General features: G+C 40.4%; 2 protein-coding genes across 2 annotated transcripts; both read left to right on the forward strand.

Annotated features, from left to right (window-relative positions):
• The first annotated feature begins 3,030 nt into the window (after positions 1-3,030).
• LOC145908256 (carbohydrate sulfotransferase 1-like) lies at positions 3,031-9,195 on the forward strand. The gene is made up of 7 exons (XM_082995497.1): positions 3,031-3,546; positions 3,896-4,063; positions 5,114-5,378; positions 6,047-6,164; positions 6,677-6,757; positions 7,074-7,252; positions 7,818-9,195. The coding sequence occupies exons 1-7, from the start codon at positions 3,069-3,071 to the stop codon at positions 8,134-8,136; spliced, it is 1,608 nt and encodes a 535-aa protein (XP_082851623.1). The 5' UTR covers positions 3,031-3,068; the 3' UTR covers positions 8,137-9,195.
• A 280-nt stretch (positions 9,196-9,475) lies between these two features.
• On the forward strand, positions 9,476-15,778 carry LOC145908581 (kelch-like protein 41). The gene is made up of 10 exons (XM_082995886.1): positions 9,476-9,658; positions 10,008-10,206; positions 10,530-10,754; positions 11,092-11,238; positions 11,659-12,205; positions 12,555-12,710; positions 14,256-14,422; positions 14,828-15,013; positions 15,213-15,337; positions 15,572-15,778. Exons 1-10 carry the CDS (start codon positions 9,486-9,488, stop codon positions 15,750-15,752), a joined length of 2,106 nt encoding a protein of 701 aa, XP_082852012.1. The 5' UTR covers positions 9,476-9,485; the 3' UTR covers positions 15,753-15,778.
• The last annotated feature ends 11,680 nt before the right edge of the window (positions 15,779-27,458 follow it).

Raw genomic sequence — 27,458 nt, forward strand, 5'->3', positions numbered from 1 at the left:
CAATGCAATCATCTAGTTATTGCGGATCAAAATCTGATGAGTAATGCCACCATTTTCACTCCTTTAAAAGTTTTTTTATCAGCACAAAAGTCTGTTTTTATATTTTGTCATGGTCGGCACTAGTCATATATTTGGCCAGCAGAGGGCCATAAAGAGCAAAATCACGATGCCGAACATTTCCATATCACAAATCCGCGCCACGCGTAGAAGCATCAACACAGCAACATTTACCATATAATGAGACAGCAGAAAGCTATCCGTACCGACATACAAAAGACAAGTTAGTCAGGCGTGAAGGGAGCGTGATTCAAGCGTGTCTTTCAGGAAAGCCTTGATCTGCACTCCGTGGAGCTCGTCACCATTCATGTGCCATTCGTTAAGGGCTAACTCCCTTATGGTAAACACCCACTGGACCCTAAACTGCGCCATTTCTCTTAACTTTAGGCTCTCTGTGTGTTAAGGCAAATGACCTTTCTTTGCAAAGGGTGGGGTGACCTTTCAGGGCGTTTTAGCGGAACGGCGTCTTTCGTGGCATTTTTAGGTAAGTGCTACCGGTAGAACAAATAGAGCGGGAAAACATGAACTGTGAATTTTTCTTCTTAAAAACGAACTAATATACTAATCAGAAGTGCTAATTATTGATGTTGTTTAGCAACATATTAGGTTAATGACTACGTCCCAGTAATATTAAAATGAGGTGTTACAAATTATAGCACAACATATATTATTCTTTGCGATCTGTTGAAACTAGACAATATACATATACACGTGCTGTTGAAAGTGCTTGTGGGACTTGTAAAGTTGATCTGTAACGTATTGTGTCTTTTCCAAAACAAGACAGCAAGAAAAAGATCTTTCTTAACACAAAAGAAGCGCATTGTTTTCCCAAATTTCCCACGGAGGTAAATGCAGCAATCATTGTAAATTTTTAATAAAGCGGGACCTTCGCACTCTCTAAGCAAGGCACTGAGTGCTGAGAGCGGCCTGATTCTCGTACAAACGAGCATGCTACGACGCCCGCACGTAATTCCGATCGTCATGTAATCGACATAGTTAGTCGATTCATGAATAATGTAAACTCACCAAATTTAGGCTGGTTTCGGTAAGTGCAATTGTAGTTAGCCAGCGAAGCGCAATAACGGCATGTCATTGACTTTATCTGATGGTGAAAACTGGCCTTAGCAGTAGAACTCTTGATAAAAAGTTACCAGGATGAAATAGCGGAAGGAGGAAAGATATGTTACCTTAAAAAGTATATCCATTTTTTCTGCCAGGTGATTGTTATTCAGCCGCGTTCAGAACGTAGCATATGCTGTCGTACCTTTTAACGTGGAGGTCAACAGTCGTAATTTAAGTCATTAAGGCAAACTCGAGTGACACAAAAAGGAATTTCCTACGTACTAAGGGCAGGCAGTTTTACGCTTTGACGCACAAAAAAGCCCGGCGCCCAAAGCAATGTTGTTTGCCGTTCCGGCCTTTGACAAACAGCACCTTTCATAGTGCGACCTTTCTCTGTCGTCAAAGGACATTTGCCCGGTAAAACAAGTTGGTTTTATTGCTCGTTAACTGCGGTGCGTCTGTGATAAACTGTTCAGTCAGGGTAGTTACTGAAACAGTTACTTTGACAGCAAAAATGCAGAGTGTATTTCGACAGCTTTAGATATGCTGAATTGAAAAGTAGTGAGCTTTGAGCACCGATAGTCGGTCTTGTAATAAAATTAGTTACCTGTTTAGGCATTAATGTCGTGCAGGATGAACCTAGTATGATAACACAGATTATCCGGCTTCGTGAATTACCATGTAAAACACGGTGTTGAAAGCCATAGTATAATGCGCTGTCTCATCATGTTGCCCTAGGCTTTAAAGTACACAAGCTATGGATGTCAGCACTCTCTGGACATTGTTTGCGGTTTCTCAAGCAGCCAAGCGAACTTTGCGTCTAACCGGACAGCAGTAAATATTGAAAACCCTTGGCTTTGTACTTGTTTATGTAATGTGTCAATCAGGAATCTTCATGCATGTTGATGTGCTGGTATTATAATGACCATACGCGACAAGCCATACGCCAACTTCCCGTCAGTGAATGCCGATACCTAAATGAATCGCAAAGCGTCGTGTCTACAGCAGGTAGTGCAGACACATAGCGTCAGGGTTGTAGCGTCATGGTCGTAGCGTACCATATGAATTCTTATATATCGTGTACAAATATCATGTCGCTACCTCGTAAGGTGGCCGAGTAACGCGCGTTCAAACTTTTGTTAACTGGCGTATTTTTTTTGTCAACTAACATCCTTCTGGTGAATTCTTAGTATGCTTGCGTGGTCTTGCTGCAGACTACTGAATTTGGACTCCGTGAGCAAACTTATTTATTAATTGAAAGACACGTTGCAAAATCAGGCGTCGTAACGTTAAATTGTTCCAAGCTAACTACCAAAAAAGAACGTGCGTACGTAACAGCGCGATGGCGGAATCAATAGAACACTGGCAAGAACGATTACTTGGGCGTTTGTAGCGAAGTGTCAGCTAACGCGCATTGTCCAACAGGGTGTCAAAAAGCTTGTGGAAGCTTGGTTTACTATGTGTTGTTGTGTTGGTAAGGCATTCTAGGAAAGATAATTAACGTCAATTGTGGAAATTGTGTCAAACAGAAAGTTGATTTTACTGTGCGAATACACAATTTGTAAGGCGACGAACTGCGGGTTTTTGCTTGGAAGGCGATTTGTATTCGCAATCACACGACATGGAAGTTGAAAAATCACTCAGGGTGGTAAATGGAGTCGGTTGTTGCTGTGGTTGGGTCACTACAGACTAGATGAGCGTTGAGTCCTCAGATTGCATTCCTGCCCTTGCGCAACTACACACTGTGAATTTGAAATGAAACAAACCATAGATTTAGCACACATCCATTATTGTACTGAGGGCTTGTGCAACATCCACATATATATTTAACACCTAGTTATAAAAGTAATTTCAGCTAACATTCCATCGAATAACGTTGTATGATGTATTTTTTTTTCAATGCTTAGGTACCCTAGCAATTTCGCATATCATACTGTAACTGTGTGAACATGCTGAGTTACAAACTGCAACGCTCGCATTCAACACGGGAGCAAGCCCAGCAGAAGTTCAGTTGCATCATTCGTTTCATGACCACGCGATCTGTATGTTTGTCTGTTGTGGTCAGCCTTTGTTTTCTTTCGGTTCTTTTGACCGCAACAAACTTCACCTATGAATCCTACCCCGGGCGCTACACGATTGGTCCAAGAAAGACAGATGTAAAAAGTGACGTTCACAGCCCGCCGGAACGGTTCGAAAGTTTGCAAACTATGAAGCCTGTTACTAACGCACTGCCGGAAGTTAAGAAATCAAGAGCTTCGTGGAGCAAGAAAATGGAGTCGGTTTTCAAGCGGCTGGAAGCTCGACAGAATATATCGGCAAGGGCAGTCGGCGTGGAAAACGCGGAGACACAAAAGCTCTTCAAGAAGGTTGAAGAGAATCGGATGCAGCAGAAGGATGTTGGGAGCGACATGGGTGATAAGACAAGCGGTAAGTGTCGGGATTACGCTTAAATCGGCCGAACAGGACCCGATCAAGTTCTTATTCAAGGTTGCCGTTTACTGTGGAGTTATCTAAAATTGCATGACATCATAATGCAGTTTGGCGGTAATATGCTGTAGAAATGTATTCGTTAACGGAAATACTTCCAATACTCTTTGCATTTCTTTGGAATAAAATGCAAAAAAAACAAATCTGCAAACCAAAGCCTAAATATTTTCTCCCGGCAAATTCAAAGATAATTCGATTGTTAAAATTTGTAACCTATATCATATGTTGCTGCTAATTTAGATTTCTGTTGCTTTGCAAAATAAGCAGAAAATCATATTTTGCATAATAGAAGAAGGTTACGACCCGATGATGGGCAGGGAGGAAAAGGAAGACGATGTCATGGATCCAAAACGAGCCTCGTTTTTGAAAAGCGCCCTTCAATATACAACAACCTACAGGTCTCGATATCATCACTACTACAACGAACCCATCAAGCTTTTACCTGCTCAGACAAAAGGTGCGTGTTAAGTGCGGTTGTCTGCCTCATTTATTTCTAATTTGTGTGTCAGGGCATTACCACAGCAAAGCAATTAAATAATGGAGAAGAAGCCAAGTGGCCAGACGGGTTTAGATTTAAATGCAATGAGGTACTAACTCAATGTTTGCGACAGCCTTATTTTCAACGACAGATTTTAACAATCGCAGTATGAAAGGCTGTGGTCTGATGTGGGTATTTAATACATTTTTTACAGACTTTATGGCCACAATTTGGCCGGAAACTTTGAGGCTCTTTGTCGTTCTCTCTGTTCCCGGCCTATCTTTTGTTACTTGTCTAAAGTCTGTGTATTTAGTGGGCGAACAAATCCTACAGGCTATGCAGTATCGTCAAAGCCTTCGCCGGTTTACCTAAATATACTTGAATGAACCCCAGAACAGATAGAAGTCACCACAATTCATTCTGCTGACGTTTTACTTTACAGTTTGAACATTTTGCCATTCATGGTTATTCAATTGAATAAATTAAGCCAACCCACTTACGTTAAAACTGTGGCGTCATAACGTATTTTTTATGGCAAATCGTTTGGTATTAGGGGCGTTCCTCAGTAAGTCATTTGACCGATAAACCGCGACCAAGCACCGTTTAAACACAGGAATAATAATACAGCTGCGACGCCTTCTTGCGATTTCGTATTTTCATCAAGATATCATACGTTGCGCAATATAAATACGAAAATACAGAGAAAATCGCGTATATACAGATTTGTAGAAAGCAATGGTAGCTAAATTAACTTAGTTCTACACCACAGAAGCAATTTAAAACTCAAATGATTTAAGCAGTATTGAATCAAAGTCAAGATATAAAGATTCCCAAGCAGCTCCCAGTGGAATTAAGGCAACACCTCACTATCAGACGTAAACCCCATAAGAGCCGCCCCAAGGGACGAGAACGCCCAGAGGCAGCCAAACAAAAGAGGCTCGACAAGCAAAGTGACGTGCTTGCTCTGTTAACCCGCTGTTTAAGACAGTGCCATTGATTATCTGACATGTGCCTTTATCGCTTGTGTAGGTGTCATCATTCTGACGAACTACCGCTCGGGATCCACATTCTTGGGGCAGCTCTTTAACCAACACTCGGACGCGTTTTACACATTTGAACCTCTCCTTCCGTTCACCAGCTTTTGTCCACGTGAATTGCCCCACATGGCGCAGGTGTTGCATCGAATGCTCAAGTGCGACTTTCCAGATATGATCGAGTTGTACTCCCGTATGAAGGGACCAATGCGACAAAGCCACCTCGACGTCGAATGTTTAGTCGACAACTTTTGTTTCCGGTGAGTAAAACCATGAACCAAGGTGTACTAAAGAGATCAAGAGGTTCTTGCCGATACGTTTATCGCATCATTCTAACTGTTGCATCCAAATTCATTTACCAAATTTGATCTCAGATAAGCGGAATTGATTTTTTTAAATACATCTGCTGACATAAATTGGAGTCTTGTTGCTTCAAAAGACATATAATACCTATTGCAGCAATTTGCTGTCGCATAAAAAGACGATGCCTAACCGAGGGACAGATTCTCATACAGTTGATAAACAAATTTTACCAATATTGGCAAGCTGCAGACAGGGTGTGTACACGCACTGTCTGCAGCTTACCTTTATTATTATGGCTTTTTTTTGCACAAATCTTACCAAATTTGAAAAAAATTATAGTTAAAATCTAAAATCTAGTTCTAAATTTTGTGGGGTTGACCAAATCCCAAACCCAAGTTTTGCATGTTGCGAGAACGTCTTACTGCATCGCAGGCCTCAAATAGACCTTCAATCGATTAATGCGCGACGTTTTCCATGGAAACCGCAAGTAACTATATAGCAGATATGATAGGTCAATATGCTGATGTGATGCAACGAAAACTCGATACTTAATCGCAGATCGAGTCAACTTCATGAATATTTTATCGAAAACCTTACCCCTTATCGCATTATCATGTTGCCCCAGGCGAAAGACGGATGAGTTATGCGGACAGAAGCTCTGTCCATTTGGTGTTCAGCGGAAGTGTGCCAAGTGCGGGCCAATCCATTTGCCCAGAGTCAACAATCAATGCCGTGCCAAAAAAGTAAGTTTTGGACTATTCTGTAGTATAGTTTAATCTGTAGGGCATTACTAACGCACAATAAACCTTGGATTATATGGATTTCATATATCCGATAAATTCATCCAGGTATAAAAAGTAAAACAAATTGCTCCAATTTCATCAGAATTAAATCCGAATTAAGCGAGTCAGAAATAACCGAAGTTTCCTGCAGTTAAATATTGTGGAATTTTTGGCGGACACAGACACAGCACCATGCATGCAACATTTAGGGAACAGACGATCCCTTAAAGCGAAACGTGCATAATCATTAAAGTCATCAGACTTATCGTGTTCAAAGCAAATACTTTGTTTGTTTTTGTAACGTTTCGGGTTAAAAATTCTCAACGTTGTAATTCGTAGTTACGTTTTTTCCTTGTACCAAAACCACAATGACTCATGGAATCCAAACATTCACTTATTTTAACACGAGTTGGCTGTTGACAGCAAACTTGCCATTTGGAAACGAACATGCAACTTACAATAAATACTTTTAGATGTCTGTTATCAAAGTGATCCGTCTGTGCGATGTAAACGGACTGAAAACAATCGTCAATGACCCTACCATGGATCTGAAGGTAATTGTTGGCAATGATTGAAATCCTACACCCTAAAGAAATTATGAAAGAAATATTCCTTTTTTATTTAACTACGTTTGGCTTAATTGGTCGATGAAAGTGCCAAAAAATAAGTTCTTACCACAAGCAAGATCGTATAGAAGAGTCTCACCAAGCTGCACACTGATTAGACCTAATAGGTCGAAAAATGGTCATGTCTGTCTGTCGCTTACATTTTATGTTTTTCGTTGGTTTCGCACAGTTGGAGTACGACAAAGTCTCACATTAAATCGAAATTAACAAATGTATGAAGACCTCTGCTAATACTTTATTTTAGGTAATTCATTTGGTGCGAGACCCAAGAGGAATTCAAAGCTCCCGTTTAAAAATCGACAAGAAATGGAAGATGAAGGACAACTCAAGAGACACTTGTGCCAGACTTGAGAAAAACGCGAGACAGGGATTCGGCAACACTAGCGCAACAGAGTGGCTGAAAGGAAGATATCTCCGAGTTAGGTGCGAGAAGAATAAATATTTTTTGCCTATCACTACGTGTTCTTGAATTATTGAGGTTCAAATACCACGAGTATCTGCATAGTATCTAATATTTCCAAAAGCGTTATTACGCTTTGTGTGGTAGTTGCTTTAAAACCTTTAACATTTGCATTGACCACATGAAAAATGGAACTTCCGATTAGCAACAGCTCTCTGGTCTCAGAATCTACTCTTTTATCTATTTCGTTGTAAGCTTAATCTTGGGGTCTGTCATGGATATAAAAGTAGATCTTACTAAGAAACCTTCCTTAAAATATTGACTCATTTCTCCTTTCGCCAAAAAGTGCATCGCAAATTTGAATCAGAGAATACTGACGATGCCTTCAGGCCCTGGCATACTGGTAACCTAAAGAAAGATATTTTGCAAAGATCTGATATTTACTCTGCCATATTCATATGGTTCCGATATTTTTGCCTTTTTCTAACTTATTGTCATATTCATTAAGTTGTTTCAAAGCCTAACATAAACTTACCGTCGGAATTTCACTATTTTACAAATTTTCAATCGCAAACTTATATTGTGCAGATATGAAGACCTGGCTTTGGAGCCATTCAAGAACGCTGCCGAGATTTACCGCTTCGTGGGCCTCGACTTTCAGTCCAAGATAAAGCGTTGGATCGCTCAAAACACACGCGGCGGCGAACAAGGAGAAAACCGCAGGAACCACGCATTTACCACGAACCGAGATTCGGCTGCAGCCATGGAGTCTTGGAGAAAGCATTTGACTTTCGGGAACGTTACGGCGATCCAGAAAAACTGCAAGCAAGTGATGGACATGTTTGGTTACACACCTGTAGCCAGCAAAGCTCAACTACTCGATTTCGACATGAGGCTTATTTCGTGACGTAGAAGGACAATTGACGTCACTTTGTAATTTTTTCGATACCTTTATTTATTTTTCCGGCCGCCTAGTTGGTTTCATTCCTTTAAAATATTTACTGTTTGTAGCAAACTACAATGTATTGCTGTTACAAAGAATGTGCGTGGCCTGGCATTTGCAAATGCCCTCAATGATATGCTGCTTCGTTTCTTTATTGACATAAAATAGCCTCAAATCAATCACTCATAGTCTTTATAAGATTCGTTTTTGTTCCGGATATGAACTAATTGCAACAAACATTCTTTAAAGTCCCTTTGGCCATGGCTAAGTGCCCCAAAAGTATATTGGTGTACTGCTAAAAGCCTTGCTCCTTAGAGGACTCTTTGTGCTGGAAAATGCATCAGTGAATTCTACTCCGCTAAAACAATGCACTATCTTCTACCTCACTGTATTCTTTTATCACACTGTGGGATTTTGAAATGTGACCAAGAACAAAAACGTTTCAACCCTATAGTTTGTGTCTCTGTGTTTTTTTTAATACAGTTTGCACTGTTGTTTATTCACCATGTTTTGTTTGCTTTCGTTTTACGTACATTGTCATAATTTTTGAGATTATTTTAAGTACTTAATTTGATTTTATGACATTTTTCCGAAAATCTTTTCCTGCAAGAAGTTATTTTTTATCATTTATGTCTTTTATATCGATTTATTGTCGACCTTTACAAGTCAAAAGTATAATGTTCCTCTTTTGTTTGCACCAACCGGTGTTGTTCCATGCTTACTTTTGTTCAACCCTTCTTTTTCTGTTCGGCAAGAAGTCCAAGGTTTCATCCGCACATACGGCACCTATTACTATTGACATGTGGAAACATTCCAGAATTATGTTTCACAATGTCATATTTTATAACGGTTACCAACACTGTTTTACTTCTTCACCTGACAAAAAAATATTCAATGTTTTTATGCTGTTTTTTTTTACTTTTGTTGCATGTCGTGAACCAGAATGTGAGGCTATCTGACCATTGTCTTAACCTCACTCACTTATGAATCGAAACCCGACAAATCCTTTTTGCTGTTATCCGTTTAAACGAAGTTTTGGTTCATTCTCGTGGTTTGACGTAACAAAAGTAGCGCCTTACCAGATGCTAGACATGTGACGTCAAACACTCTTGGGGCAGCTGTTTGCTGTCAGCTTTCAAGTTAACGGTTCTATTAAAGACTAGTATGCAAAGGAATGCCAGTGACTGTATAGCTAGATTACAAGTTGGTGCATTGCAAATTTACCCAATGCAAAGGCGACAGAATAGCTCTTTGTGTCGTTGTACGAATAATCAAAATAACCTGCCTGTTTAGATTGTTCTAGAGCGTTGAATATGTCGGTTGACGATGCCATAAGTAGTTTTGAATGCAAGAGCTCAAATAGAAACTTGGAGGATATTCCGCAGGAATGGCTGTTAATGTGGGGGGCAAATAAACTGCGTGAAGCTGGCCAACTTGTGGACATTACTCTGGTGGTTCAAGGGAAAAAAATCAAGCCTTGCCATAAGTACGTTTAAAAAAGCGAAATGGAGAAAGCTTTACTGAAAGGCTTTACGTGGTAGTCGACGAAACGTGATTGTTAACAGGCCCTTATCTATTATAAACAATTATTTGACCATAATTAACCTCTGGGTCTGAATCTGAAATCCGGGCATTTTGGTTGGCAGTCAATCGCATAGATATGCTTTTATTGAATAATTTAGCATGGCCGCGATCTGCACAGTACACATAACTTATAATTTGCACGTACAAATGTTCATGGTCGGGAGTAAACAAGTCATAGAAATAAAAAAATTAAATTAAATATTTTATCGGTTACGTAAAACTATCTGCGCGTTCCCGCGCTTTTCCTTCAGGGTTGTGCTTGCAGCAGGATCGCCCTATTTCCGTGCGATGTTCACACATGATGTTTTGGAGCAATCAAGTGACGAAGTGGAACTGAAGGACGTTGATTGTGTGGCTGTGGAAACAATTGTCAATTACCTCTACACGGCCACAGTAAAAATAGACGATGATAATGCTCAGGAACTTCTGAGCGCATGCAGTCTTTTGCAGGTAAATGTGTCGCATAATGTGTGTGTCGATTTTTTTGCTTAGCAATGCTTACTATAACAAATTTTTTTTGATAACTCATATACAAGTTACAATACAGCAGAACGCGATAGGCAAGTTCAATCTGGCCTCATGGTATATATTCAATATTCTGGCCACATAACTGGCATTAAATGCAGCCGATGTCATGCCTAAATCGACTACAGCTTTTTAGAAATATGTTTGCAATGACTCTGTTTTCAATGTTATTACCGCACAAAATCATATGTAAGATTCAAAGCGAAATTAAAAAATGGATTGTACGTAAAAACCTACCTTCGTTTCAGGTTCTTGGACTTCATGGAAAATGCCGGCGTTACATAGAAAGTCGGTTATGCATACAAAATTCTATTGAAATCTACACGTTTGCAAAATCGCTGTGTTGCAAAGAACTGAAGGACGTCGCGTTTTCGCTCATGACCAGGCGTTTTGCTGACGTCACTTCTACTGACGCATTTTTACTTATGTCTAAAGACGATCTTATCGATGTTCTGAACGCGGACGAACTTATGGTGAGTTTAATGTTATTTTGATCTTTTATGGTTGGGTTAATGATATATCAGGACTTTGCGAGAGAGGAAAATGCGAGAAATTGCCAAAATATCCAGGTTTTTAGTGATACATTTTACCTCTTCGTTACGTCTTATTAGTCAGTAGTTGCTGATTACTATATATTTGATATAAGTTTTCCTGCAAAAAAGTTATTGCTGTAATAAATGGGAAGGTGGCAAAAATAGTTTAGCGTGACTGCTATATATATCTTTTAGAGATTGTGTCTCATCAGATATGGCAGCCCTCCACTGTGATAAGGTCATTCAAGTTCATAAAGACATTTACTTTTTTTTAAAGGTTGAAAACGAGGAAAAGGTGTACGAGTCGGCACTCTCCTGGATAGCTCATAATGTTGAGGAACGTGGTCAATCCATCAGTGAAATATTCTCATACATTCGAATGGCTTTACTCGATGAACGCTTTTTAAATGAGTGTATTGCGCAGGTGGAGTAAAGCTTGTTTGTGTATCTAAGTTTATATATAATTCGGCTTTTCGGGCAAAATAGTTTTTTAGTTTCAACGTTTCGACTGCTTATTCATTGCATCCTGATAAAGGCTGCTGCATAGCAAGCCGAAACGTTAAAACGTAAAACCTTTTGTGCCAGAAAGAGCCCCCTTATATTAAACAACATGGCTGTTAGCATCAGCAATGAATTGTGTATCGAAGTAGTGTAAAATCTTGTATGTAATATTGTTTGTTAACACATATTCCAAATAGATGCCGACGTTTTCGTTTATGTAGCCAACCTCTTTCATGGAAGTGTTTATAAAACAAATTTGCCGAGTTTTCTAGACTCGGATATTTTGTGTTGTTTACAATCTCCTTTAAAAGAAACCTTCAGGACTTGATTTCGTGCTTTTCAGGAGGATTTGTTAATGGCGCATCCAATGTTGTGTGCAAACGTGAAAGCCGCCCTAAAATTCAAAAGCATATCTAAAGAGAGACCGCGGTGCTCGGACAAACCCGATACAAATCAACCCGACGGGCCAAATTTGCAGCCGCCAGATGGTGCTAACGAGTCGGGAAATACTTCACCATCCACAGACACTGCAGACAGTGATACTGAAACTGCCGCAAAGGCAGAGGAAGATTTCCTTCGTACCCCTTATTTTAATGTTCCACTTTCTGGGACGTCCAAAACTGTTAGAATACCTTTAAACGTGAGAAGAAGAGCCGGAATGGCGACTCAAAGCTTGCTGTTATTTACCAATGGGCGTAGAACAGTCGTGTTCGAACCCGGGACAAAACGATACCATTGTGGGGTCCAGAAAGCAGCATCCTCCGCTGAAAACGTAAATCAAAGTAGCGACACCAGTGAGGATCCAACTGCCGGAATAGACCCTTCCATGCCTATCATGAAAAACGCAGAAGTTTTTGCAACGCAAAATGGAGCTGTTTATTTAATAGGAGGTAAGTGCGAACTCATTTATTTTTTAGAACATAAATATCCTCTGCGGAGGTCCGCTTTTGGGTATCATGATTTTATGTCGTCACACTGATAAAAACAATGCAACGATACTGACGATATATGTGGGTATAGGCAAAATCTATATATGAGCAAAAAAACCTCAGTACAATTGTGGAAACACATGTTTTCTGGGTTAAAATGTATTGGCTTTCGTGTGAGACAAATATTTTTCGCTATGAAGCATCTTCAGTGTCTGCAAAAACAACATAAAAAGAGAGTAAAAGAACACCTGCAAATTATTTTCTCAAAAAAAGTGGTCGAAATAATAAAATTTTCCCCCAAATTAAACAGGTCTGCAACTCCAAAAGACAGAGAATGGGACCTCGATAAAAGCCAAAGTATTTATGTTTGACGTGGAACGCCTAACCTGGAATCAACGAGCGTCGCTGGACGAACCTCGTTGCATGATGGGCCTGGGGGAGCTGCATGGTCAATTCTGCGTTACAGGCCAGTACAGTTATTTTACTTTACCTATAATGACTGTTCACAAAATTCGTGAATCAGTAGAAATTGTGGCTGTAGACAATTTAGAATGTCTGAATGTATACAGTTATGATTACAAATGCAAGTTACGTCTGTAAAGTCTATTGTTGTTAAATTGACAGAATGACCGCACTTTGTCTGGCGATGCCGTAAAACAGGTTCAGGAACATTTATAGTAACATTTTTATGGTTTCAAAATGTTGTGAAAATGAGCATTGCACTGGTTTATTGAAGTTTTTACATATCGTTGTCTGTTCACAATGTCATCATATAATGCAGTGAGTCATTTCCTGCACAAAACCAAACCGATAAAGGCGGGGCCTGCTGCCGTGTTGACGTTGCACGTCGGCAGTTACTGCAATACCCCAAGCGTGCGCAATGAGCTGAGTTACACCGATGCCGACCCGCACTGCTGTGGTTTGTATGCGGGTGAACTATGGCCTGCCGAAAATGGGCAAAATTTGCTTTCAGGCTGTGTTGAACACCTGCTGTGAACACCGGCTAGTTTCGTCAAATACAATAATCTAAGATATGTTCACAATTCAAATATAAAGACATGGAATGACGTCAGTAATACCTCGTGCATCGCTCTATTTAAACCCAAATTGGTTCAGCGTGTTAGGTTTGGTTTAATTAGAGTTGTCCAGATGGCGAATTGCAAAATCAACAAATCCATAATGGAACGATTGCCATTTAAGCTAAACCTCATCAAGATTCATAGTCGTAGCTACGTTCATACGAGCTCACCTATTTAATCTAACAGTTGTGAGTAGCACTTTTTTACTATTGTGAGATTTTTTGACCTATAGAAGGTGAACAAATTTGTCTATCCATAAGATGTAAGATGAAAAAATTTATTAGACTTCAAAATTACAAAGACACGAACTGTTTATTTTGCAGCTGGTTTATCCGTATGGGTTTTGCAGCTGGTTTTTTCGTAACGTATGTCGCGGCTCTCCTTATTACGTCATATAGCACACTAATTTGGGAGCGCTTCTCTACAAACTGGGACAAGATTTTTGCATAATTAGATCGCTGGTTACAATGGAAAATACAGTTCACATTGTGTGCGTACAGATTCACTCTATTGTTTAATCTTACATAAACTTCTTTATTGATCCGGCTTTCTTCGTATTGTTCTGGTAAAACCAGATGGACTCTTATCGATTTTTGCGGAGTTTTGGGGTTGGTTCGTGTGACTGACCACGTGTGTCATGTCCAAAAAACACGACGTCATCCCCACAAACAACGCCTTTATTCTATTGTTTTTTTTCGTGTTCCGGAAAGCATGGTTGGTTTAGACGAGACGTTGGGGGCTCACGTTTCTCTCAACAGTTTGTACAGCGGAGACTGGTTGTTTGTTTAACGCCACATGCTCGCCAGCCTCTGGTTCTGCGTGTTAATTCGCAGTATTTTAATCTGACGCAAAAAGTGAAACCAACGTGTAAATGTTGAAAATAACCTTCTTAGTCAACCTGTAACCCCTTTTTTCATTCTTGTACACTACAGGGGGCAAAGGGCTATCCCAAAACACTACCCTTTCAACCATGCACATTTATGACTTTGACTCGGACAAATGGCAACGTGGGCCTGACCTTCCCATTGGCCTATATGGCCATGGCTGCGCATCAACCCGTGACTGCTTGTTTCTGATTGGCGGAAAAACCGAGGAAAAGGTAAAATTTTAACCATTCAGCGGATTTAATACCTCGGTGTACATGATGTGCATTTTAATACCATGCTTGTCTTGTATGCAAAATACCGTGGTTTAACAGGAGGTTAAATTCAATACCAGTATATTTTCCATCTTGCTCTTACGCAACCTTTTTGGTGTGATGTTGCCGCTTCTGCGGGTTTTTATTTATTTATTCCTCGCCCTCTTGCGTGTCCTCGATGATCTTACTTTTACCGCGTTGCCCACAAATCTACGTCGAATGGTGCATGTGCGCGTGTTAACAGCAATCTGCAAATGTTGTTCTGTTTTGCGATTTTTCGCATTGCACTGACTTGTCCCAGGCAAAATCATGTTCTGGATCATAGCGCAACCTAAAGTCTAATCTTTTATGTTTACTTTTGCCCAGGATATCATGTCCGCCGTGTATAGTCTTTCCTCGCCCGATGGCCAATGGAGTGCTACATATTCTCTGCAAGTACCCAGGTTTCTGCTCGGGGCGACTGCTTTTTCTTCCACAGGATCAAAAGAGAACCATGATTTTATTTACGTTGTCGGCGGAATTGGTCCTGATGGTCCCCTATCTACGGTCGAGGTTCGAAATGTCTGCTGATTTGCCGTGTTGTTGTTGTGGTTGTTTTTCCCATTTACAAAAACATGCAGTTTCTTCCCAATTCCTTTGCAATTCAGTTTTCTTCATTTTCGGTTTCAAATTCTATTCTATTTATACATTTTCCCTGCGTTCTAAAACCTTTAAGAAAAAGAATGCACTCCTTCCTTAATATTTTTTGTAGTATCTCGATCTTTGCGATGGAAAATGTTGGAAATTTGGCAAAGAATTTCCTGGCGATCGGTGTGCGCAAACCGTGACCGTCGTCAACCAATCACTGTGCGCAGTCGGTGGCCACGTGACAGAAAGGTATGGCTATCCACGACTCTCTTTGTGTTGCAAAGAATCGGCGTATTGCAGCGCAGCGGTTTCTTGCGAGTTGTCGTTTTCAATTTAAAATAGCATTTTTAATACAGACAATCCTCTTTAGTATGACTTTCTGCTTTTTTCAAGTTTCACTTCATGCCTATTTACCGTCTTTGATTTACCAAAACCTTGCCTGATGCTTTTTCTACCCAATAACTTTAACGAAATAACCAACAGGGCTCAGAATCACCACTACGAATCGAAGCAAAAGTATGATGTCTACACTTTGACGTCGGTGGACCCAGAAGGTCCCAAACAATGGCTGCAAACCACCAGTCACGTACGTGGTATTGCTGGACATATGTGTGCCAGCACCTGTTTGCTTGTTGATCCGTCTCGGCTCGGTGCACACCGGTGAAGTCCAGTGATAAAAACGACAATCCTTCGACCAATTCTTGTATATTAATTTGATGCTTTTCGCTTTTGTTAAAAAAGTATCGAAACAAGTTAAAACAGTTTAATTCATTTTGTGAGATGTTGGGAGGTTGGTTTCTGTTCAAAACCCACACGGTTTTGTTACATGATGAATTATTTCTGTGTACTTTCACCAATATTTCTATTGTTAATGCTATTGTTTGTTTTTTCAACGTTGGCGTTGCTACAATATCATGGGGTCGAGAGAAAAGGTTGAGGTCAAATCAAGTGCGTTTCAACGCACTGTCGGTTGGAACATTTTTCACATGATCAACATCTTTCCACACAAAGTACTTGATATCACATGACATAAATCTTTTAAAACGTATAGCATAGCGTAAAAAGGACGAGGGCTGTCACCATGTTGTTGCAAACCATCGCTATATTTGAAATCCAAAGAACTCTTGAATGTAATGCCACACTTGGTCTCTAGAGCGCTATGTGTTTCACATATGGACACTAACAAGCCGGATGGCGAAAGCTTTGGCTTCGATCATCGTTTCCACTGGATAAGCAGTCCTCCACGTGCGATCGAGTGGATGTCCTTGCTCCTGTTTTGTTGTCTCTTCTCCCGGAGTTCGGGTCGAAACACTCATGTTAAGCACCCTCAGTGCATTTTTATACAAGGCTGCGACAATCAAGTACTCAAGTGCGGAGTCGTTATTCTGTTTCAATAGTGGATTCTTTATTTGTAACGTTTGTCCCATGTCCATCTTATCTTCTGTGTTGGTGTTCTAGCGACGCGGCCACCAACTGTTGTTAAATGGCTTTCGTCGGCCAGTATTTTTAACACGTTCAGCCTTTATGCGCATATTTGTGCATAATATAAACGCAGAGTCTAAACTACCAGCTGACCGTGTAGTATCATTGCTAGTCGATAACCGTGTGATATGTTTGATTTAAAAAATACACCTCTTAGAGCAATCCCTACGGTCAATTCAATTCATCAACATGACGAGCTTAGCATATTAATTCACTGAAATTAAAACAGATGCAAATGATGACGTTTCCATAACAATATGTCAAAGAACACAAACGTGTTGCGTAAATTTCCATTGTTGATAAATGATATTTACGGACAAAAATTCCTCTACTGACACTTACGGACGCCTGTGACTCGGAAAATCCGTCACCCAATGTAATCAGAACATTGCAGTCACAGATCGATTGATAACATTAACACTCATAATTCAGCGGCATCACCATAAACGTGTATGAAAATCGTGCCATGTTCTGCGTCAAAGGCGTTTCCTCCGTTACCAATTCCACGTATAGGTCAAGGCGGCAAAAATAAACGGCGTATACGTAATCAACGCGAGACTTTTGCGTTTGTGTACGTAGCCTCGCCATTGTCGTATTTTGGGCAAAGGTATATTTTGCATATCCTGCACGGCAAGGTAATTGAATTTGCTTTACGTAACAGGGTTGATTGAAAATTTTTTAAATCCTGCACAAAAATTCGCTACAATACCTAATAAGGCTTATATCTTTAACCTCATTAGGATGCTTTGTCTTTAATGCAGGCAAATAAATTCAGTCAAAGTTGAGTATCTGTTTTTTTTCTAAATCCGGCACAATGCTACGGAAAGGTAGTCTGGGGTTTTGAAATGTGTTCACTTACGCGCGTGACTTTTAAGCATTCATTAGTTATGACCAACATTTCTGTGGTCTTCGCTAAATACCGCCGCGCTAATTTTGTTGTAGATTTACGGCTGGTTGTAGATTTTACATTTCGGTCAGCGAAATATAGGATGACGCAAGCAAACGGAAATTCGCAGTCCCGTGCTCGAATCACCTTGTTATGCATGCCACTCTGATGACAAACACAGCCGTCGTGTAAAATCAGTCTGCGTTGCCGCGGAACAAACTGCGCACGCGGAACCTCAACTGAATGCTCGCTGGCGCATTTATACTCGCGTGGCCGATCGGTGGGCCCCAAAATCAATAGTGACTGCTGACGCACACATGTAGTTCCCAGTTGGCCCTTTTGGCCGGCGGCACACGGGTGCTATTAAATATGCAAGGCTTGCTGTTGAATCACTGTTGCTCTTTCCAAGGATTCGTGTCGTCAATTTGTCAAATTGTCCGCCATGGCTAAAACCTTACGCCGGCGGTTGCTGCATAAGACCTCATAGGTATAGATGGGTTATATAAGTTAACACACCAATAGTACGATAAAGTTATCATCTAACAATGTTTCCGTTTTTTTAATAAATCGAATGAAAAGGTGACAACAAATAATGTTTGAAAGCAATGCTAGTATAATTGTGTCGGTTGCTTCACGTAAAAGCAAGAACAATAGTTGCAACAGAAAGCAAAATTAAAAAAAAAACTTTACCAAGGAAATTTTCTTAAATTTGCCGAAATCAATTTTACAGGTGAAAAACTAAATAATGCGTATGCTGAGCAATAAGGCCAGTAATTTGTATTAGTGAGCAGCAGCGCACTCATGAATAACTTTTGTTAAGGTTTAAATCAATATTGTGATATATTTGAACAAGGTTCTTCCCCAAACCAACAAACGGACATTAAACAAAAACAAAATAGGAAAAAAATATTGTCATGGTTTCTTCGTCGGTTTACGCTCTAAATGGTAAACAGACTTCTAAAAACTTCAATTAAGCAACCATTCCCCTGCGAGCGAAATCGGGTCAATGGCTTCACTGCCAAACTTAATTACGCAGGTGTGCGGAATGATCTTAGTGCCGCAGTGTAGTAGATCAAATCTGATTAAGTACCGCGTGATCTATGCAACTAACACATCTTACAATCCTTACCCAAACTATAAGTGAAATGCATTTTAGCTGTATTAAAATTACTTTTAGCAGCTAAGCTGTATCAAAATTAGTTTTCCTGACAAGTCGAAATGTTGTAAAAAAATTCATGCTCCTGATGGGGTTCGAACCCACGATACTGCTCTGTGTCGACGGGGCCAAAAAAGCTCTACGTATGGAGTGCCGGGCATTGTGTTCAGGTCCTTGAAGTAAAAGTTTCTAAGTGAGGCGACCCTGGCTTGACCCGCAACAGCTTCTAGTGCTTCTGCTACAAATGAATTCATGACCATCAAACGCAGAAGAACATCACGGATTCCAAACGGCCACGAACTTTATTGCAAGAAACCTCTTGCAAATTGGTAAAACCATATTGATAAAGGCAGCGGTAGGATTTTTTGCGTTAATTTGGGTTGTCCATAAAAGCATCGATGTCTTTTTTCGTCCCTTTAACTTTTATACGCGTTGTAATATCACAATGCAGTCTTTCATAAGGCGAAAACTGGTACAGCTGCGACGTGGTGTTGATCACTCACTCATTTTCTCAACTCTGCTCATCAGTGATTTTGCGTTGTCCAATTTCGCTATTAGCTAGCAATGCGTTGGTCATTGATCAGACAGCAGAAAAATCACATAGGAATAAAATCGCATTGCAAACAATTGCCCTGATGCCCTTTAAGTGTGAGTCAGCTTTCAAATGCGTGCAACGAACCTTTCTCTGTGGAGTATTGAGAATAGGAAAGTAGAATCAATTTTCTTGCAAGCGTTTGTCCGTCATGTCCATGACTGTATAGGCCTAACATACAGGATGTAATGTTTTTGTAACTAATGTGCTTGTACTGCGGTTTCACATGATAGTAATTTCGACATTGACCTTTCCGTTTGTTCCCCTCACGAAAATCGATGACATTAATAAACTTGGTACTCGTTTGTAACTTGTTATTTCGTAACATTCATGCGCTGTGACTCCAATAGTTGTGCTGTCAATGACGCTGTATCATATCGCACTCATATTTTAGGATTAGATTCTGCGTCTGTTAGGAATTGTCACTGTATGGTATAAAATACAAACACCTTGTAGCTCTGCCAACAGAACTAAATATAGCAGTAACAAGCCCTGTCTACTGCAAATTAAGTGTAAAAAAAAAACTATTTAATTTAATTGAAATATCAGTGCCCATTAACCTAAATGCAACATAAAAATAATGTTATCCAAATTTTGTACCAGGCTTTTAGTATTTAGCCAATATTGCCGTGATGTTTGCATTGTATGGTTGCGCACGGTGGCAGCAATAAAGCCACGTGTTTTCGACTCAGCGTAATTTCCCTACCCTTTCGAAAACGACCTTCTTTTAAATGGTACGTGGCGTTAAACAACCACAGACTCGCAAAGCTTGCAACGAGGGGTTTGCCGCGGACCACAAACGAAATTGATTCACATTTACAAGCGCTCTGTTTGCTTGTTTAATCTTTTCGAGCGAGCAAGAATCGTTTCAGACGAATTAATGCTTTCTTATTACCGGAAACGGAGTAAAATTTAAACGAGGCAAATATTATGGTCAGTTATGTCCACATAAAGGACCACGTGACCTTGCCTGCTGGTGATTGGCTCTCAGCGGGGGTGTTGCATTCAACCTTGGGTTTACGCTCCATCGGGCCATATTGGCGCAACTCGTTAGTTATCTTTCATGGTGTCAGATGCTTGAAACCACAAACGACTCCCGCTGTGCTGTCGTTAGGAGCTTTCCGTAATCTACATCGCCTTTAATAGAATTGTGTCAACAAACATATGATAAGACTCAAGGGCGCGTGGCCGTTTATTGACTTCCTCAGCGATGCGATCATATATCTTGGCAAGTGGGCATTAGGACCACAAGGCGGAATTCCCTAAATTTGTGTTTCCATTCGGTGGTAACGGTTTGGTTTTGCAATTTTCTGGAATGACTCGACACTATAGAGTCGATGGACGGTCGCAAATTGGTCTTTCCGCCATAACTTGCTTCAAACCCAGGGAGTTAAATAAAAAGTAATTGATTTGTAGACTGGGTGACCGGATTCATGATGAAACTCGCAAAATATCTGTATGTTTCCTGATACGTTTGCACAAATTGAACGTAGAAATAGTGGCTGATGGATTGAGATTGTGAAATGTTTTTTGTGCCTCGCGGGCCCCAAGCTGTTGGGTCATTAATTTTGGGGTCGCATTTTTCGGTTTCAAAACTTTCCTTTATTTCTGATATGAGAGGACATTTGCTTGCCACAGTAATGGAGCCATTTTACATCAATGAAGCCCGATTGTTTGGTTGTGTGTACTCACTTCACTAGGTTTCGAAATACCACTGAAAGTTTGCGGTTTGAAACCTGATGCCTTCCTGGCATTCGTCTCATCAAATTATTGTATTGGCATTGTAACGCATCAAATCGAATGCCCTTGATAAAGGATAAAACCGTTTTTCCGATTCATTTTTGCTTTTTGCATGCAAGGTTATGTGGGTTGACGAGGAACCCCCAAAACGTTAGAAAGTCAACGCAGACCGCCTGGTCGTCCAAATTTCTTTTGGCTTTCTTTTAGTGCGCCTGTTGCAAACTTTACAGACATATTCGGGCTTCATATTTTTCGTAAAAACGTTTTGTGTAATGTAACTACGTTCCAACTCAAAATGACGATTTCATTTAGAAGCTAGATGCCAATATATAAAATTATAAATATGTTGCAACTCGATCTAACCACTCTACACCTCGCATTCCATATATAAATCAGAAATCAATTTTTTGGGATGACTGACATTACCCTAACATTGGACTTCGTCTTTGTGCAATGCAGCACTGTTCTAACTACTTTTTCACTGTGTGTCAGCGCTTTATACAGTTGTGTGTATTTTTTGACGGTAAGCATACAGCGTGGATTGACAAGCGAGTCACAACATTACGTATTGCAACATTCCAATCTTTTTATAGGACCTGGACATTTCAGTTGCCATTTACGGTCGCTTTGGTCTAAATATTTACGTGTCACTGTATGTAAAAATGCCCAAAACCCTGCTGCTAACCACAAGCGTTGCACTGTATCTACATTGTGCGTGAAAGAAACATTACGTCACTTTGGATGCTCTGGGAACGTAACCCGTGTATCAAAGGTCAAACCATATGCATATTGTTTAGGTCCGTAAGTAAAGGTACAAATATGCAACTGTATAGTGTAACTGCTAGTTTGCATTCAAATAGTCTTGGAAGCAGAACGGCAATTCGGCATCTACGCATGTGATTACCCAAGTTCACAAGCCAATGTGTATAACGTGTGCTCACAAATCACACCTTACGATTTGTTAAAAAACAGCTAAAATCAGTTCCGTCGAAGCTCTAGTGAAGTACGTATCTCCGGATCAAAACATTTCTAGAAAAGAAACCACTGCTTCACACCGTACACCTCTGCTTTGTACAATGATTAAATGTACGTCACAAGCTTTCTGTGTCGGAATTTCGACTCGGTCTCGACAAATGCTGGATTAAGGTTTACAGTGTGGTGAAACCGAACGATATATGAGCGTTGTTACGACGCAATGTTCACAATAACAAGGCAAGATGCCTTCTGTTGTTTGTTTACATTCCTCCCTGGCCTTTAAAAACCTAAACAAAGAAACCCCAAATGCAAATGAACGTTTCCAATTACGATGGCGTTCGTCTGTTAAATTACATTTTCCAAGAATAACGTGACGTTGTCAAAGGTGCCTGTGAGGACATCTTACGATTAATTTGACTGCAAAAGACCATGAGTTTTTCAAATTGCCGATCGTTGGTTGCAGTTTGTGTTGCATACTAAAGAGAATGTACTTTTGCCATTAGTTGTAACGCGCAACAGAATACAAAGAAACGAAACAAGTTTTCTCCTTTGGGGAAAAAAACCGACACAAAATCGCGGTATTTAATTTCAGACTGAGATTTCTCCTAAACGAAGACTTCCGAGATCACCCATTGTATTGCGAAGGTATTTTCCGTGTCAAATGCAGGCAGCTGGAGTATTAACTTACACGCAACCGTCCAAGTGGGGGCGTTTGAATTTGTAGCACGCGAAACGGCGAAGTCCAAATAAACCGTGGGAAAATAACCATATGTCGCATCTTTAACAGGCATCGCTCCTGCGTCACCACTACATCTAAACCGGGAACATTTCCTCAGCCACACGTAGGGCGCGTGGAGTTTATTGTAATTTTCCGTCGTTTATGAGCAAGGGTGAGGAATTATGATGGAAACACAAAAGAGTGCGTTGAGAAGCCTTCCCGGCGTGGCAATCGTAATTGAGGTAAGCAATAAAATATATCGGTTAATTTAACCACTAACATCCGTGGTACAAATACAGTTTGATGTCCGTAAAACTTACAGATGCACTGCAATGTGTTGCATCATATAGGGTTTTTCCAACTGAGCACCAAACTTTGCAGCCATCGCTTTTTCATCTTCTGGTTCATGAGTTTGACCTAAGTCAGCAATTACTGCCACATATTTTCACCCACGTACTTTCCCCACGCGTTTTGGGGTAAACACGTCAGCCCCCAAAACGCCCCCATAGGGGATGACTCATGGTTTCGTGGTTTTCTCCATGGGGCTGAGGTTACTTTTGAGCTTGAAAATCCGCCAGTCTGAAAGGAAGTTTCCGGACCAACGACAAAAATGTCAGTTGCGTTGCAAAATTCAGTCGCAATTGCGCTTTTTGGAGAAACAGTTTTGCCTGAGGTTCAGGCATGCTCTCCAGGAAAGAACCTGACGACCCGTTGATTGAAGTGCAGCGGTCCGTGCGAGTCTGACGTGTGTACGTTGTTTGCCATACTCGTCTATTGACTGTTGTTTTTCTTCAAAAATTCGTTGTGTGACATTTTTCAGTGTTTGCGAATTCTCCGCGCTTGTCTGCGTCCTTTGCTAACGGTTTCACGTTCCGCTTCATTGAAGCAAAAGGGAACAAGGCCCAAGATTAGGGTAGCGATAAAGGTTCTTAAAACTGCATATTCCAGTGTTTACCTGACTTTGTGAACAATCGATGCCTTTGTTTTAGGATAAAACGGGGGAATTTGAGACCAGGCATCATAAACTGCAATCTTGAACCTAGAATGGCCAACAACCAGACAGGCTTCGAAATACCTATGTGAAAATTTACACAAATGCCAATTTTCTTTTACTTCAAAAAGATAAGACATCCGTTGTAACCGCAGTATTTGCTTTCTGCTAAGAATCGTGAACGTGGTTCAAATCGTGGTGTTTGCCTGTCTGGCAAAAATCGGATCATTAGGCAGCTTTCGTCCTTCGTGGCTTATACAAAGCGCACACAACACAGTACGTGATATAGCACCCCAGTTAATTTTAATTATGCCAGGAAGAAATCGTGCGCATATTTTCGTTGAAACCGTAAAGGAAACATAATGTTTAGTCGATAGGTTTAACCGTAAATACCACAAAGTGCTTGCGTTGCTATTTGCTGGGCCATGATTGTGGAAATAAAATTCTTTGGCCGAACATAAATGCGTTGCAAGAAATTAACAACGACGGTTACCATTGGCAACCTCGCTAACAACACGTGTCGTGGTTTATGGTTCAGTTGAGAATTTCATTTTGCAAAAAAAAAATTTCATTGGTGATGGGTTGAAAAAATTTAAGAAACCCTGTTTTTATTTTACATGGCGTAGAACTAAATATGGGCATTTTTGATATATCACTGAAAAGGAAACGAAACATCGCGTTCTAGACGAGCTTGTCTGGTGTTTCCGCATATTGATTACTTGAGAGTCGTTATCAGTTTTTCAACGATGACGTTTTCTATTCAATCGCGCCACCTGTGACGTCATTGAGATTGACACGTGATGTGTGGTTTACTGAGTTCTGGGCCCCACCATATGGCCACGCTATGTACATTATTGCACAAACAGTGGTCATTGGCCACACAAACTGTGTACAAACAAATAATTATAGAAACGTACAGGTTGTATTGGTATGTGCCGTAAAACATGTCATCCGACATTACTTGTACTAACTCTATATATAATTTGTATAAGGTTAGTGCTGCTTTCTTCTAAAAGGCTAACCTTATGTGATCCTTGCATCGTCAACCGTTTTGTTGGCATAGAACAGTGGAAGCTCCAACACACAAAATAACATGACTAAAATCCCCTCGTGTTACTTCTACTAAATCTATATCGAAGATTAATATCAATGCGGACTTTATTCGGCAAAGGGCCTTTAACGTTTAAACTATGGCGGGTAATACACTTGGGGGTACCAAGGGGAACTTCCGAACCAGGACATCGAATGACTTATTTAGTGCGTATTCAGGACAAGCTCGTCAAAGTCCTCATGTTGAGCCTGAATTTGAAAAAAAGCCTTTGCCGTGTAGCCAACCATAGGGCGATGTTGTATTCGTCAAAAATCCTACAAATGAAAGTAATTGAACGAAGAACTTAGCATAATAGTTTATATATTCAATGTGGCCGTGGCGTTGTATACGAACAATACATTACATGTTCGTGGCATCAAATCGCTTATAACATCAGGGTTTAGTATCGATTTAGATGATTGTAGCATCCTGACACCGGACACGATTTCGCAAAAGGGAGAGCGCCGAACGACGGGACCGGCGATCACGCGTTCCCCACGCGAAAAAATAACGAGCAGAATAAACGGGAAATACGTCGCCATGGAAAGATCGACGTTTCCGCTTAAACATCGACCGCTGTGCGGGTCCGACCAGCACAAAAGGAAATTTAAATACCAGGTATAAAGAGAGATAGCTTGACGGCGCAGTCTTTGCGTCAGTTTTGCGTCACTGTCCAATCAAAGCAATTGGGTTTGCTATGACAGATATCGCGAACTGGCATTTTAGAGATTTGTTTTTTACAGCTAAAAATAACTGCGTGTTTATGTATGCAACCCATACCTTGTAACACTGCTTCTGTAAGGTTTTCAAAGGTGCTATAAAACGCACCGTGTGGCGGCCAGATGGTAAAACTCCATTGTCCAAGACGTTTTACGATCCTACCTACGTTATTGTAACAGTTAGATAGATATCATGGCAACCTTTTAACCCGTCATGATTCTAAGGTTGTTGTTGTTTCGGGTTTAATACGTTCAGGGATGCGGTGACTTTTCCGTTTGTCCAAAGCACATCCAGTAAAGGTTTCTACATCTAAGCGTTTTGACGTGAAAATGATTTATCATTGCAGTTTCCATCAGTGTTTTGTGTTTTTTGTTATCAGGAAAACTTCAGCGCTGTAGTAAATTAAACTGCTTCTTTGGCAAGTCACTGGCACTTCAAAATTGTCGGTTATTCCCCTAAATTCCGGCACCAATTTGTTTAATTGCTTATGATACACTCTGTCGGTTGACGTTTTTGTTTCGGAATAATAAGCTTGTCCCAATATACGACCACCAGCACTCGCACGCACACCCGCCTTTACGGACCAGATATTGACCTAGCGTTTGTTAATTATTTTGCGTGTACGTTTTTGGAAATTGCGTGAAACAACATGTGCGATTTGCGTTACGTAAAAACGTATTTAAATAGCATACCTGCTGCAAAGCAGCTGGTCTTGTAACAGGAATAATTGAAATCAATGCGGAAACCAAATTAATTTGTTCAAAAATATAGTTACATCGAGGCAATTTGTGTCAAATTTGTTTTTGACGTTGGGATAAGTCTTGCGCAGTGTAAAATTTTAGCACGATTCGATCGTGACTTTTTGGCAATCCCATATACTGCAGTGGATAAACCCCTACCATGGCCTCTATGAACGTGATTTCAATCAGTGAGTTTTAACGTTTTTCTGTTATACTCAGCACCAAAGTTTGATACGCACAAATGTTGTTAATTCTGTATTCATACAAAGTGCAATTAATTCTGTACATTGAAGTTTCACTTGTGTAACGCCAAAGAAGTGTTGCTGGTCAGGTTTTGATTTCATGAAGTTAAGTCATTTTCATTGTTAAATCAATCGTATTGTACAACTTTTAATGCATTTATATAGGCTTGATATTTTTTAGATGAGATTCTAAAAACAATTGTCGCTAACCGGAAGGCTTCGAATGTGTGACATGATAAAATAGGCAACATTTTTATACCCAAACTACTATAAAAACAACCATAGGAATGCTAAACGGTAAACAGAAGTAAAAATGTCATTGACACCGTTTAAAGTTCATCGAGCCATACGCCATGAGGCCGAACAAATTGATGAAAATACCCCAATAATAACACCATCTTCCATCTATTCGATCCAATGCAAGTGGTCGGTCGACCGCACTTAATGTTTACGGTAACCAACGCAAATGTAGATTTCTTAGGGGTAACTATTTCTGTAACATCGTCGATCGCATGCAGTCTACCCGCAAACGATCGCAAAAGTGTTTGGGCCTTTTGGGGCTGAACGAGAACAACCTTTGGACTATTGGAATTTGCTCACGAAACATTGAGCGACATAGCTTCCAGTGTAATATCCTGTAACGTGAAGAGGGTTCATGTGTCCTGTTCGGCATTTGCACGCGAACGTAAAAAAACCTATGGCATTGTATTGAAACGGCAATAACCTGGCGTTCATTGTACTCCTGGTTTTTGTTCTCATACAATTACATCTGGCGTTCTCATCACAGCGGCTAGTTACAAAAAAGTGGTTTTCATTTCGCATAGCGATAGATCCAAAACAAGTTAGGTCATTGCCACCATTTCCCGTAACCGCTGTTGAATGATATTAAAAGCCGTTATTCTGCCAACAAAGTGCATCGTGTCATGCCATGTTCTTCCGCAGTTGTCCCACATGGGAAATATCAAACATATGTATATAGCTGGCGGGCCGCGTTATCAGAGATATGTGTGGGTCTTTTACCCACTGTTATTGTGTATA

This window comes from Ascidia mentula, chromosome 7 (assembly GCF_947561715.1).
Source record: "Ascidia mentula chromosome 7, kaAscMent1.1, whole genome shotgun sequence".
NCBI lineage: Eukaryota > Metazoa > Chordata > Ascidiacea > Phlebobranchia > Ascidiidae > Ascidia > Ascidia mentula.